The sequence below is a fragment of the Oncorhynchus clarkii genome, chromosome 1 (assembly GCF_045791955.1).
Source record: "Oncorhynchus clarkii lewisi isolate Uvic-CL-2024 chromosome 1, UVic_Ocla_1.0, whole genome shotgun sequence".
NCBI classification, from domain to species: domain Eukaryota; kingdom Metazoa; phylum Chordata; class Actinopteri; order Salmoniformes; family Salmonidae; genus Oncorhynchus; species Oncorhynchus clarkii.
Genome location: NC_092147.1, coordinates 41,354,459 through 41,369,350, shown reverse-complemented (window position 1 = coordinate 41,369,350; position 14,892 = coordinate 41,354,459). Strand labels below are relative to the sequence as shown.

Below are 14,892 nucleotides of genomic sequence, written 5' to 3'. Positions count from 1 at the left end.
AATAACCCATAATGACAAAGTGAAAACAGGTTTTTTGATATGTTTGCTAATTTATTAAAAATAAAAAACAGAAATACCTTATTTACATACAGTCAGGTTCATAAGTATCTGGACAGTGACATTTGCATAATTTTGTCTCTGTACGCCACCACAATGGACTTGAAATGAATCAAGATGTGCTTTAAGTGTAGACGTTCATCTTTAATTTAAGGGTTTTGTCAAAATGATTGTATGAACCGTGTAGGAATTACAACCATTTTTATACATAGCCCCCCAATTTTAGGGGCTCAATAGTAATTGGACAAACTAATATAATTATAAATTAAAGGAGCAAAAGTAATTGGACAATTGGCTGCACAGCTGTTCCATGGTCAGGTTTGTGTTATTCCCTCATTAGTTAATTTACAAGTAAGCAGATAAAAGGTCAAGAGTTGATTTCAAGTGTGACATTTGCATTTGGAATTTGTTGCTGTTAACCCTCAATATGAATTCCCAAGAGCTGTCACTGCCAGTGAAGCAAGCCATCATTAGGCTGACAAATCAAAACAAACCCATCAGAGAGATAGCAAAAACATTAGGTGTGGCCAAATTAACTATTTCATACATTCTTAAAAAGAAAAAACGCACTGGTGAGCTCAGGAACACGAAAAGGCCCGGAAGACCATGGGTAACAACTGTGGTGGATGACAGAAGAATTCTTTCCTTGGTGAAGAAAAACCCTTTCACAACAGTTGGCCAGATCAAGAACACCCTCCAGGAGGCAGGCGTATCTGTGGCAAAGTCAACAGTCAAGAGAAGACTTCACCAGAGTAAATACTGACGGTTTACCACAAGATGTAAACCATTGGTAAGCCTCAAAAACAGGAAGAGTAGATTAGAGTTTGCCAAACAACATCTAAAAAAGCCTGTGTAGTTCTGGAACAACATCCTATGGACAGATGAGACAAAGATCAACTTGTACCAGAATGATGGGAAGAGAAGAGAAGAGTATGGAGAAGAACTGCTCATGATCCGAAGCATACCACCTCATCTGTGAAGCATGGTGGAGGTAGTGTTATGGCGTGGGCATGTATGGCTGCCAATGGAGCTGATTCCCTTGTATATATTGACGATGTGACTGCTGACAAAAGCAGCATGATGAATTTTGAAGTGTTTAGGGTTATATTATCTGCTCAAATTGAGCCAAATGCTTAAAAACTCATTGGACGGTGCTTCAAAGTGCAGATGGACAATTACCGGAAGCATACTGCGAAAGCAACCCAATACTTTTTTTAAGGCAAATAAGTATAATGTTCTGCAATGGCCAAGTCAATCACCTGACCTGAATCCAATTGAGCATGCATTTCACTTGCTGAAAGCAAAACTGAAAGCAAAACGCCACAAGAGCAAGTAGGAACTGAAGACAGCTGCAGTAAAGGCCTGGCATCTTTTACCAGATCTAATGTGTTATATTCTCCAACATTCATTTCACATTTCCACAAACTTCAAAGTGTTTCCATACAAATTGCATCAATAATATGCATATCCTTGCTTCAGGTCCTGAGCTACAGGCAGTTAGTTACATTTGGGTATGTCATTTTAGGCGAAATTAGAAAAAATATTTAAAAAAGTCTGATCCTTAAGAGGTTTTAAAAAGGGGGGAGCACATATAAAACGTGCTGTAATTCCTACACCGTTCACCCGATTTGGATACAAAAACCCTCAAATTAAAGCTGAAAGTCTATACTTTATTGAATTAATTCAAGTCCAATATGCTGTGGTAGACATCTAAAATAAGAATAACTTGGTCAATGTCCAAATATTTATGGAACTGACTAAGTATTCAGAGCCTTTGCTATGAAACTGAAATTGGAGACTTGATTGGAGTCCACCTGTGGTAAATTCAATTGATTGGGCATGATTTGGAAAGGCACACACTTGTCTATATAAGGTCCCACAGTTGACAGTGCATGTCAGAGCAAAAACCAAGCCATGAGGTCGAGGGAACTGTCTGTAGAGCTCCGAGACAGGATTGTGTCGAGGCACAGATCTGGGGAAGGGTAGCAAAACATTTCTACAGCATTGAAGGTCCCCAAGAACACAGTGGCCTCCACCAGTCTTAAATGGAAGAAGTTTGGAACCACCAAGACCTGGCCGCCCGGCCAAACTGAGCAATTGGGGGAGAAGGGCCTTGGTCAGGGAGGTGACCAAGAACCCGATGGTCACTCTGACAGAGCTCCAGAGTTCATCTGTGGAGATGGGAGAACCTTCCAGAAGGACAACCATCCTTGAAGCACTACACCAATCAGGCCTTTATGGTAGACTGGTCTGACGGAAGCCACGGAAGCCACTCAGTAAAAGGCACATGACAGTCCTCTTGGAGTTTGCCATAAGGCACCTAAAGGACTCTATATATGGGCAATTCCCCCCACCCACAACTTCTCACCTGAAGGCATTTGAAGAGGTTGGGCAAAGGCTGAAATTGGGGTTGAGTTACCCTTTAACGTAATTTCAGTGAAATGACGTGGAAACAACGTAGATTCAACCAGTGTGAATAATAGAGCTTGGGTCAGATTGATCTCATTTAATTTGCAGATTTGAAATTGAAAGGGAATTGAAAATTAAATGACCAGGCATAATTAAAATGGTGTTCTCCAGATATTAATGTATTATCCAGTCTAATCCGTTAATTTACTGAGTATGAAACCTACAGTTGAAGTCGGAAGTTTACATAAACTTGTTTTTCAACCACTTCACAAATGTCTTGTTCACAAACTATAGTTTTGAAGTCGGTTAGGACAGCTACTTTGTGCATGACACACGTCATTTTTCCTACAATTGTTTCCAGACAGATTATTTCACTTATAATTCACTGTATCACAATTCCAGTGGGTCAGAAGTTTACATACACTAAGTTGACTGTGCCTTTAAACAGCTTGGAAAATTCCAGAAAATGATGTCATGGCTTTAGAAGCTTCTGATAGGTTGATTGACATCACTTGAGTCAATTGGAGCTGTACCTGTGGATGTATTTCAAGACCTACCTTCAAACTCAGTGCCTCTTTGCTTCACATCATGGGAAAATCAAAATAAATCATCCAAGATCTCAGAAAAAAATAATAGACCTCCACAAGTCTGGTTCATCCTTGGGAGCAATTTCCAAACGCCTGAAGGTACCATGTTCATCTGTACAAACAATAGTACGCAAGTATAAACAGCATGGGAACACGCAGCCATCATACCGCTCAGGAAGGAGACGAGTCCAGAACAACAGCAAAGGACCTTGGGAAGATGCTGGAGGAAACAGGTACAAAAGTATCTATATCCACAGTAAAACAAATCCTATATCGACATAACCTGAAAGGCCGCTCAACAAGGAAGAAGCCACTGCTCCAAAACCGCCATAAAAAAGCCAGACTACGGTTTGCAACTGCACATGGGGACAAAGATCATACTTTTGGAGAAATGTCATCTTGTCTGATGAAACAAAAATAGAACTGTTTGGCCATAATGACCAATGATATGTTTGGAGGAAAAAGGGGGAGGCTTGCAAGCTACAACAGCAAAGGACCATGTGAAGATGCTGGAGGAAACGGGTACAAAAGTATCTATATCTACAGTACAACAAGTCCTATATCAACATAACCTGAAAGGCCGCTCAGCAAGGAAGAAGCCACTGTTCCAAAACCACCATTAAAAAACGCCAGACTACGGTTTGCAACTGCACATGGGGACAAAGATCATGCTTTTTGGAGAAATGTCCTCTGGTCTGATGAAACAAAAATAGAACTATTTGGCCATAATGACCATCAATTATGTTTGGAGGGAAAAGGGGGAGGCTTGCAAGCAGAAGAACACCCTCCCAACTGTGAAACACGGGGGTGGTCAGCATCATGTTGTGGGGGTGCATTGCTTGCAGGACTGACTGGCGCACTTCACAAAATAGATGGCATCATGAGGCAGGAAACTTAGGTGGGTATATTGAAGCAACATCTCAAGACATCAGTCAGGAAGTTAAAGCTTGGTCACAAATGGGTCTTCCCAATTAACAATAACCCCAAGCACACTTCCAAAGTTGTGGAAAATGGCTTAACAACACTGTCATCTCAGATTTTCAAAATATGCGTTACAGCCAACGCTAGACAAGCATTTGTGTAAGTTTATCATGGCATAATGCTATGCTAGGCTCTGCTGGCAGCAGGCAACATTTTCACGAAAATAAGAAAAGCAACCAAATTAAATAATTTACCTTTGAAGAACTTCAGATGCTTTCACTCAGGAGACTCCCAGTTAGATAGCAAATGTTCCTTTTTTCCAAAAATAATATTTTTGTAGGTGAAAAAGGTCCCGTTTGTTCATCAGTTTTGGCTGACAAATCGACCGAAAAATACTTCAAATATAACGCCAAACTTTTTTCAAAATTTGCTCCATAATATCGACAGAAACACGGCAAACGCTGTTTAGGATCCATCCTCAAGGATGGACATATATATTATTCAATAATATATCCGTCAAGGCAATTGTTTTCTCATAAGATGTGATTGGAAAAATGGCTACCTCAGTATTTTACACAAGATTTCCTCCGGGAGACACCATGTGACCACTCACCAAATATGGTCCCTTAGAGGCATTCTCCAATGGAAATGCCTAAAAAGACGTCACAATGTTGTAGACAGCTTGGGGAGTGTGTGGAAAACGTAGGCTCATTCGTAGCGCATTCACAGCCATATAAGGAGTCATTGGCATGAGGCAGTTTCAAAAAATGCGGCACTCCCTGATTGGATTTTTATCTGGGTTTCGCCTGTAACATCAGTTCTGTGGCACTCAGACAATATCTTTGCAGTTTTGGAAACGAGTGTTTTCTTTCCAAAGCTGTCAATTATATGCATAGTCAAGCATCTTTTCGTGACAAAATATCTTGTTTAAAACGGGAACGTTTTTCATCCAAAAATTAAAATAGCGCCCCCTATATCCAACTGGTTAATTAACCTCTTTGGGATAGGGGGCAGCATTTTCACTTTTGGATAAATAGTGTGCCCAATTTCAACTTCCTGCTACTCATGCTCAAGAATATAAGATATGCATTTATTAGTAGATTTGGATAGAAAACACTCTGCCGTTTCTAAAACTGTTTGAATCATGTCTGTGAGTATTACAGAACTTATGTAGGCAAAACCCAGAGGACTAACCATTCAGAATTATTTATTTTTGAGGTCACTGTCTGTTCAATGGGCTCTCATGGGGAAACAATATTTCTTAGGCACTTGTTTGCAGTTCCTAGCGCTTCCACTGGATGTCACCAGTCTTTGGAATTTGGTTGAGGTTATTCCTTTGTGCAATGAAGAAGTACGGCCATCTAGGAAAAGGGTAATGCTGTTGAGAGTTGGGCAAGACTTGAAAAGTAGCGTTAGTTTCCTCTCGTCCTCTTTTGAAAACAGATAGACCCGTCTTCAATTTGATCGATTATTAACGTTTAAAAATACCTAAAGTTGTATTACAAAAGTATTTTGAAATGTTTTGACAAAGTTTACAGGTAACTTTTGAGATATTTTGTAGTGACTTTGCGCAAATTGGAAGCTGTTTTTTTCTGGATCAAACGCGCCAAATAAATGGACATTTTGGATATATATGGACGGAATTAAACTAACAAAAGGACCATTTGTGATGTTTATGGGACATATTGGAGTGCCAACAAAAGAAGCTCGTCAAAGGTAAGGCATGATTTATATTTTATTTCTGCGTTTTGTGTAGCGCCTGCAGGGTTGAAACATGCTACTCTCTTTGTTTACTGTTGTGCTATCATCAGATAGTAGCATCTTATGCTTTCGCCGAAAAGCCTTTTTAAAATCTGACATGTTGGCTGGATTCACAGTGAGTGTAGCTTTAATTTAGTATCTTACATGTGTGATTTAATGACTTAATAAAGTTTGATTTTTATATAATTTTATTTGAATTTGCCGCTCTGCATTTTCCCTGGCTTTTGGCCAAGTGAGACGTGACAGTCCCCCTATCCTAGAGAGGCTAAGGACAACAAAGTCAAGGTATTGGAGTAGCCATCACAAAGCCCTGACCTCAACCCTATAGAAAATGTGTGGACAGAACTGAAAAAGTGTGTGCAAGCAAGGAGGCCTACAAACCTGACTCAGTTACACCAGCTCTGTCAGGAGGAATGGGCCAAATTTCACCCAACTTATTGTGGGAAACTTGTGGAAGGCTACCTGAAACGTTTGACCCAAGATAAACAATTTAAAGGCAATGCTACCAAATACTAATTTAGTGTATGTAAACTTCTGACCCACTGGGAATGTGATGAAAGAAATAAAAGCTGAAATAAATCATTCTCTCTACTATTATTCTGACATTTCACATTCTTAAAATAAAGTGGTGATCCTAACTGACCTAAGACAGAGCATTTTTACGAGGATTAAATGTCAGGAATTGTGAAAAACTGAGTTTAAATGTAGTTGGCTAAGGTGCATGTAAACTTCCGACTTCAACTGTATGTGTCTGAAAACTTTCCATACCCTTATGGTTTGCTACATTCAAGAACAGCAAACCCGAACAGCGAAATAAGCACTTTCTCAAGCATCTGAATACTTTTAATAGTGGACAACCTTTATTGAATCAAACCTGATCCAATAAACCAAAGCTGGTCATTTTGGTCTTGAATGATTGACCACTGATCTAAAGACTTGTGTGCTGGAGACGGAGACCAACACTTAGGTTGTATTATTGCAGCACACACAGTCACGCAACCATACATTTCAACCATTACTCCCTGTCGCTCCACAAGCTTTAACAATTGTAATATAAAAGTCGAGCAGCTCCTGCCTCTCTTTTTCTCTCCAATCCGAAGCAAGCCCCTGCAGCTGCAATCGGAGTACTGCTGGTGCAATCGTTAGAGGCAGTCCCAGTCTATGTTTGTCGAAGTCAGCAAACAAGCACCGCCAATTAAGACTGCAGCCTAGGCCAGGGGTATTCAACTCTTACCCTACATGGTACAGAGCCAGCTGGTTTTCTGTTATACCTGATAATTAATTGCACCCAGGTCTAAATCAGTCCTTGATTAGAGGAGAAAAATTAAAACAAGCAGCGGAACTGGCTTCAGGGACCAGAGTTGAGTTTGCGGGGCCGAGGAGCTGCATTTGCACACAGTAACCCAATTAGTTTCTAACGTTCTAATTTCTTGGCCTCAGCCAACCGACTCTCTTGGAAAATCAGAGCTTTTCTCTCTTTTCCTTTCCACTTCCAGACTTATTTCAGCAGACGCTGCTCTTTTCGAGCTCTAGCAGTAAGAGCATAGCTAAAGTACACGGCCAGTGGTCTTTAGAAATAACAAATGTGTGAGCTAAGGGTTCCTGACAGAAATGGGTTGCGATTAGGGGTGATTCCAGACAATCAGTACCAAGGTGTTGGACTCTAGGGTTGAAAACCTTGGAAGGAGTAAGTGACTGCTAATGATAACAGAGCATTAGAAGAAGCTCTACTTTGTTCTAGTTGACTGGAGAGCTAAACTGTATTCAGTCAGTCTCCACTTACATCCACAGTGAAGTTTGTGGACTCCTGCGAGCGCCGGCGCACTTCGGCATACGCCATGGTCAGGCCTTTCTCAATGCGCTCGCTGAAGTTGCAGACGCGCACGTCAATGTGCCTGGGCACAAACTGCAGCACTGGATGGGAAACAGAAGAGAAGAGTTACGTTCAGACACACACTAACAACATAGTACATACTGGGAATGCACTATTCAAATCTCCATTTCAAAAGGAGCTTGTATAGTTCGATACCAAACAGTGCTCTTACCTGAATGGACCTGGTACTGGTGGTCTGGTACCTTCCAGTAGTGTGAGATGGACAGGAAGCCTCGACTTGATTGGCGCAGGGCGTTGATGACTGATATGGCCGTGTACACCACAGGACCCGACACTGCCCGGAACACAAAGTCTGGAGGATTCTTAGCAACCTTTACCAAGACACAGAAGAAAAAAAAAACACAATTATAATTTCTCTTCCTACCAAGAGTTATTTTAATGTTTAGATGTATTCTTTCAATTCAACTCGGTCTTTCTTTCTGTCTTACTTTCAACTTCTACCATCCTCCAAGTGCAGCTGAATATCTCTTATTCAGTTCTGGCACCATGAACAACGAGGTACTGTATGTGTATGCACACTACCGTCTCCTTTTGCACTGTACAGCATATAAACCGTTAAAAGGTAGACAGTTTTTTGAGGTCACTGCCTCTCTGCTGGGCCATGAAGTGTTGGGTGTGCAGTTAGTCATTAGTGTGGTTTGTTTATCAAAGAGCCTGGAGATTAAGAGTCCACAGGAAGTGGGCTGTCCTTCCTGGTGCGTCCCATCCCTATACCCCCACACACATGACCTGGGCCATTACACAACAGCCTCATACCCACTGCTGCAGCTCCCTATCGCTTGATTAAACTCAGAGCATGTTGCAGCTGTTAGGCGGTTTCTTAGGGAGCCTGCGCTTTCTAATGTAAAGCTAACAACAGTGCCAGCACTTTGAGGTTAGCCCTAGTTGTCATGTCAGACCACGATTATGGACTCATTTATATACAGTGCCTTCAGAAAGAATTAAGACCCCTTGACATTTTCCACATTTTGTTACATTACAGCCTTATTCTAAAACTGATTGATGAAATAAAACTATTTCCTCAGCAAACTACACACAATACCCCATAACGACAAAGTGAAAACAGGTTTTTAAACATTTTTACAAATGTATTAAAAATATTTTTAAAAACATACCTTATTTACATAAGTATTCAGACCCTTTGCTATGAGACTCAAAATTGAGCTCAGGTGACCTGTTTCCATTAAGCATCCTTGAGATGTTTCTACAACTTGATTGGAGGCTACCTGTGGTAAATTCAATTGATTGGACATGATTTGGAAAGGCACACACCTGTCTATATAATGTCCCACAGTTGACAGTGCATGTCAGTGCAAAAACCAAGCCATGAGGTTGAAGGAACTGTCCGTAGAGTTCCGAGACACAGATCTGGGGAAGGGTACCAAAAGAATAATGCAGCATTGAAGGTTCCTTAAAACAAAGTGGCCTCCAACATTCTTAAATGAAAAAAGATAAGAACCACCGAGACTCTTCCTATAGTTGGCCACCTAGCCAAACTGAGCAATTGGGGGAGAAGGGCCTTGGTCAGGGAGGTGACCAAGAACCCGATGGTCACTCTGACAGAGCTCCAGAGTTCCTCAGTGGAGATGGGAGAACCTTCCAGAAGGACAACCATCTCTGCAGCACTCCACCAATCAGGCTTTTATGGTAGAGTGGCCAGATGGAAGCCACTCCTCAGTAAAAGGCACATGACAGCCTTCTTGGAGTTTGCCAAAAAGGACCTAAAGACTCTCAGACCATGGGAAACATGATTCTCTGGTCTGATGAAACCAATTCAATCCTCTTTGGATTGAATGCCAAGCGGTGAAGCATGGTGGTGGCAGCATCATGCTGTGGGAAGGTTTTTCAGTGTCAGGGACTAGTCAGGATCGAGGCAAAGATGAACGGAGAAAAGTACTGAGAGAACTTTGACGAAAACCTGCTCCAGGGCGCTCAGGACCTCAGACTGGGGCAAAGGGTCACCTTCCAACAGGACAACGACCCTTAGCACACAGCCAAGACAAGGCAGGAGTGGCTTCGGGACACGTCTCTGAATGTCTTTGAGTGGCTCAGACAGATCCCGAACTTGAACCCGATCGAACATCTCTGGAGAGACTTGAAAATAGCTGTGCAGCAACACTCCCCATCGAACCTGACAGAGCTTGAGAAGATCTGCAGAGAGGAATGGGAGAAACTCCCCAAATACAGGTGTGCCAAGCTTGTAGCATCATACCCAAGAAGACTTGATGCTGTAATCGCTGCCAAAGGTGCTTCAACAAAGCAATGAGTAAAGGGTCAGAATACTTATGTAAATGTGATATTTCAGTTGTTTTTTTTGTAATACATTTGCAAAAATGTTAAATGTAACATTTTGCTTTGTCATTATGGGGTATTGTGTGTAGATTTATGAGGAAAAAAACAATTTACATCAATTTTAGAATAAGGCAGTAACGTAACAAAATGTAGAAAAAGTCAAGGGGCCTGAATACTTTCCAGATGCACTGCATAACATAACTTTATCTATGTAAAGACTGAAGAAAAAGTCTGCTTTTTCAGTTCACTCTTATCTCAATCCCTTTCATGAGGTATTGAAGTGAAGAATAAAGCCCAATAAAAATGCCCCATGCTGCATAATAATGTACCTGCAGTTCAACTGACTTATTGAATTCAGTCTTCAGGACATCTCGGACTTGGGATTTGGCATATCCAACAGTGGCCCCAGCCGGAAAACCTGCATAGGAAGATGGAAGCACACATAGGTAGTAAATCTCATTATCAGATCATTATCTCATCTCACATTATCTCATCTCTCATTGATAAATGATGTTATAGATTCATTTAGTGGACAATATTATCAAAACATTACATTAAAAACCATGACTTTCATACTAAAAGGGATAAGACATAGTTTTTGATTATATCTTAGTAACATTGATTAGGTTGACATTCCACATAATGTTGCTGCATTAAAAAAGTATATTAATACGACAAAGAGGTAATACAACTTACCGACTTCAACAAAGTACACAGGCTTGGTGACGTTACAGAGGTACTGGCGGCCTATGGTTGTAGGTGGGCTCTTAGTAGTAGTTAGGAGGGTAGTGGTGGTGGCCAGAGCGGTGGTTGTAGAGGCCTCAGTAGTGATGCTGGTAGTAGTAGTGGTGGTGGTTGTGGCAGGATCAGTTGTGGAAATGTCTACACCGCTAACTGTAGTCTGGCTGTCGTTGGTCACTGCTGTGACAGGACTATCAGTAACAACGCCTTGGTCAGCCATGACTGACACCGGGGGGATGGTGGTGGCATTGGTGGCTGGTTCTGTCGGGCCTGAGGTGACATTGGGGGGTAATTCTGTCTGGCCGGGAAATGGGGAGAAGGCGATAGAGGTGGTCACCACAGGAGTTACGAAAGAGGTGCTGAGGAGGGCCGTCTCTGTGGCGGAGGGAGAGACGTACCACAGGATGTCTGTCTCCGAGGCAGTAGCACTAGGCTGCAGTGACACTAAGACAGAGCTGTTGTCCAGTCCGACACTGGAGGTGGCCACGGGGCTCGTCCATTCACCGGATACCTGACCAGTGACACCCCACAGGGAGGACGAGAGGTCCATGGAGGGAGTTTGCACTACTGAAGCCTCCAAGAATGGCACTGAGACATTCAGCGGAGTCATCTCCATAGTGTTTGCTGTGGTCGTATTCAGAGGCTCTGAGCTGGAGATATCAGCGGAGGACTCTTCGATCCAGGAAGTGTTGTCAGAAGGCTGGACCTCCACTCCATCCACTCCATAGAAGGCTGTGAGCATGTGGCTGAGGTCCACAGTGAAGGTGCTGGTGGCCACGATGTGCGTGGTGCTGATGGACATCAGGGAGAAATGCCTGGAGGTGGTGGTCACGTTAGTGCCCCTGTGTTCTTCTGAGTCATCCTTGGTCAGCTGGATGGTGTAGTACTCCAGGCTATTCATGTCTGGTAAGAGGAGGTCTGTTGGTTCAACCATAAAGGTATCTGTCCAGTCAACATCTGAACCTCCTGGTAAATCCCCTTGAGGTGTTGGTATTTGTGTTGAGGCTAGCGTGGGGTGACTGGGAGAGGGATGGATAGGGAGAGGAACGGACGTGGGGGCCACACTTCCGACGCTAGAGCTGTAAGCCGCTGTTGTGAGACTAGGTGAAGACGTCATGTGACGCATTGAGGAGAAGGACACGCCGACCCTGGAGGGGAAGGAGGTGTCATAGCTTTCCGCGTTGGAGTCCTCCAGGTCGTACATGTCCGTGGGCAGATTGGTGACCAGGGAGAAGTCGTCCCTTTCCAAGCCCATGTAGGACGCGGTCTCCGGGTAGTCTCCGGAGCCCCAATCCACCACCATGGTGTTGGTGGGGAAGAAGTCCTCAGGAGGGACCATGGTGGGCTCGGACGAGGAGGACGTGGTGTGAGGGTTCAGAAAAGGCACGTAGCTGGGAGCCAGCTGCATCTCAGGTGATGATTTCGGGAGCATGTGGATATCCTGAGCAGCATCGCCCTTCTGCATGAGCTCACTGCTGGGACGAAGGTGATCCAGATAGATTAACCTACTTGAGGGATCAAGGGGCAGTTTGGGATCCAGCAAGAGATCGCCTAAACTCTGGGACATGTCTGGATTATATTTAGACTCTGGCCTGGCTTGGTCTGACTGGGCTTCTACATCTACCAGATCGTCAACAGGCAGTCTAGGCTGGCCGAGGGGTCCAACAGGAAGTGATGTCATAAATGCAGGGGTTGTCTGTTTTGATGCGTCTTGCTGGTTGCTGGGGGATAATAATGGAGGTTCATCTGGAGCTCTCTCATTAGAGTTTGGGACAATGAGCTGTACCAATGTAGTCCAACTGGTGGCTGTAGAGAGGTTCAAGGGTGTTGTGGATTTGTTGGACTGTGGTCCGAGAGGTTTCTGGTGTGGTACTGTAACAAGGGTTGGAGAGAAAATTGCCATGGTTGAGTCAGGACCATAGAGCTTCAGCTCCCTTGAGAGTCTGGTAGGGCCTTTAGGTTGTTGCTGAAGGCCAACCACAGGCTCTGAGGAGCTTAAAGTGGGAGTGGAGAGAGGGTCTGGACCAATGGGGAGGGGATCTCTAGAAGTCAATGATTTGGAGTTTTGAGAAGCTGAAATACCCCATTGAGTAAGTGTTAGTGTAGATTCAGGTGGTAGGTGACCAGGTGAAGGGAGAGCTGTAGTTGTAGTGTCATCTGGGTGCTCAGAGGCCTCAGTGTGTGAAACAAATAAGGCTGAGGGTGATTCAGTCCAGCTTGATGCTTCTTCCCGAAACTCATCCAACACGGTGGGATCCAACGAAGAACAGTCAACTGAAAAATAAACAACATCAAACATGAACATGCATGGCAAATTATAGATCAGATAAGTTATCTGTGAGTAGCCTAACTAAGACTGCACTGAAATAAAGTACTGTGGAAAATAGCGTGCTCTTCAAATGGACTAAGAGATCAATATGATCTCATTCTCATTGAAGACTTGTTGTTGATATACAGTGAAGCTTTTTCATTTCATTTTCTTGCTCAGTGAGTTTTGGCAACAACAACCTTTGGAAATGACCAGGAAGGAAGCCATCCATCACTCTTCAGAGAACAAAGTAGGCTATAAATGTTGAACAAAATTGCAGGATCAAATCAAACACGGGATAAAGTCAACCGATTTAGCCTAGTGACTCTTTCCACACAGGCATATAATTATAGACATGTCCTACATCACATCAATAGGACTCAAATATGTTCTGCCAGGCTCTTTAGCCTTAATTAGTAGGCTACTTTTCTCCATAGAATAAACATTGATCTGTGACTGTCAATAAATAACATACAAACTAATGAGAAGGATCATGAATGGTCCCAAGGACATAATATAGGATTACCATTTATCATCGGAGGGCTCCATATGGCCCTAATCTGATCCTCACCTCTGGAGCAAAGGTTATGGGATGATTATTGGGTGCTAAAGGTACAAAATTGAGGCCTATTCTTCATCTGTCGTGGTTAGGGATGGGGAGCAGGCCTACTCAATTACATATAATCTGATTACAAAAAAACTGTGACTGTAATCAGTTACTTTACCAGCAAAAATATTGTAATCAGATTACAGATACTTTTGAAAAACGAAATGATTACTTCTTGGATTACTTTTAAATTCAGAAAGGATGTGTGCTGAGAAAAAAATACATTATGACACCTTTCTGTTTTCACAATGACATTCAATTCAGCATCGGAAAAAAGGTGCAAGTTTAAGTTTGTTCCACCTGAGCGAGTCTGACCACATGTCAGAGATAACTATGATGACACACCAAATATGTTTGATGGATCCTTTTTGTCTTCTTGTAATGCCTCTTAAGGGGAAAGTAATCCAAAAGTAATCAGATTATGTTACTGAATTTTAGTAATCCAAAAGTTACATTACTGATTAGGACTATGCTACAATTTTAGACAGGTAACTAACTAGCAACTGTAACGTAATAAAAGTAATGAAATCCACACTAAAACGTCAATTTAAGTCTGATAGCCTAATTTGAGTAGGCCAGTTTAAGTGCAAAAAGACTCCAACCAACAACGTTACATAAAATGTACAATACCACTTATAGGCTGCAACATTGTGTTTGTGCACTTCTACAAAATCACTACAGTGCCTCAGGCATCAGGCTAATCACTAGTCTAACTAATGCAGTATCATTTGCCAAAGTGGCTGTAAAATGGAAAAATCTATTCAGAACCACAAAACACTGTTACAGCCCAGTGTGACTGGATGCACACAACAATGACAAATAAAGTTATCCACAGAACCCTCATGGAACAGCTTTAGCGTGATCCACAGCAGTGAATAAACAGGTCAGGCTATCTCACAGTGCACATTTTGTGATGGTGTACTATCATTTAATTTGTGTGTATGATAATACATGTTGTTTGTATAGCCTAATTAATGTTATGTGTGGATGAGGATATATGGAGACCATATGTTCCAGGCTGAAAACCTCAGGTCATTCTAGTTTAAGGGTCCAAAGTGAGCTACACAAGTAGGAACAACTAGCTAGTTACCATGACATTTTCTGGTGCTTGACCTTCGTATGTCCCTATTCTCCCTCATCACAAGCAATTGTATATTATATTCAAAAGCCATCACAAACCTAACAGGACTAATTCTAGTCATTTTGTAGAGTGGGGTTTTGTTGGGCACTGAAGTGCTGTAATGGACCATACGTCTTCGCTGATGCAGTATGTTTCTGACTAACTTGCCAGACTAGAGAGTGCTAGAGAGTGCCA

At 42.5% G+C, this 14,892-nt stretch overlaps 1 protein-coding gene across 1 annotated transcript in view; it reads right to left on the bottom strand.

Moving 5' to 3' along the window:
- LOC139407150 (UPF0606 protein KIAA1549-like) overlaps window positions 1-14,892 on the bottom strand; it is an 85,200-nt gene that overhangs the window by 34,201 nt on the left and 36,107 nt on the right. The window contains exons 2-5 of the mRNA XM_071150639.1: window positions 10,618-12,936; window positions 10,251-10,339; window positions 7,781-7,940; window positions 7,519-7,649 (exon numbers count right to left, since the gene is read on the bottom strand). Of these exons, the coding sequence (XP_071006740.1) occupies window positions 7,519-7,649; window positions 7,781-7,940; window positions 10,251-10,339; window positions 10,618-12,936 (2,699 nt within the window). The remainder of the gene's footprint in view (window positions 1-7,518; window positions 7,650-7,780; window positions 7,941-10,250; window positions 10,340-10,617; window positions 12,937-14,892) is intronic.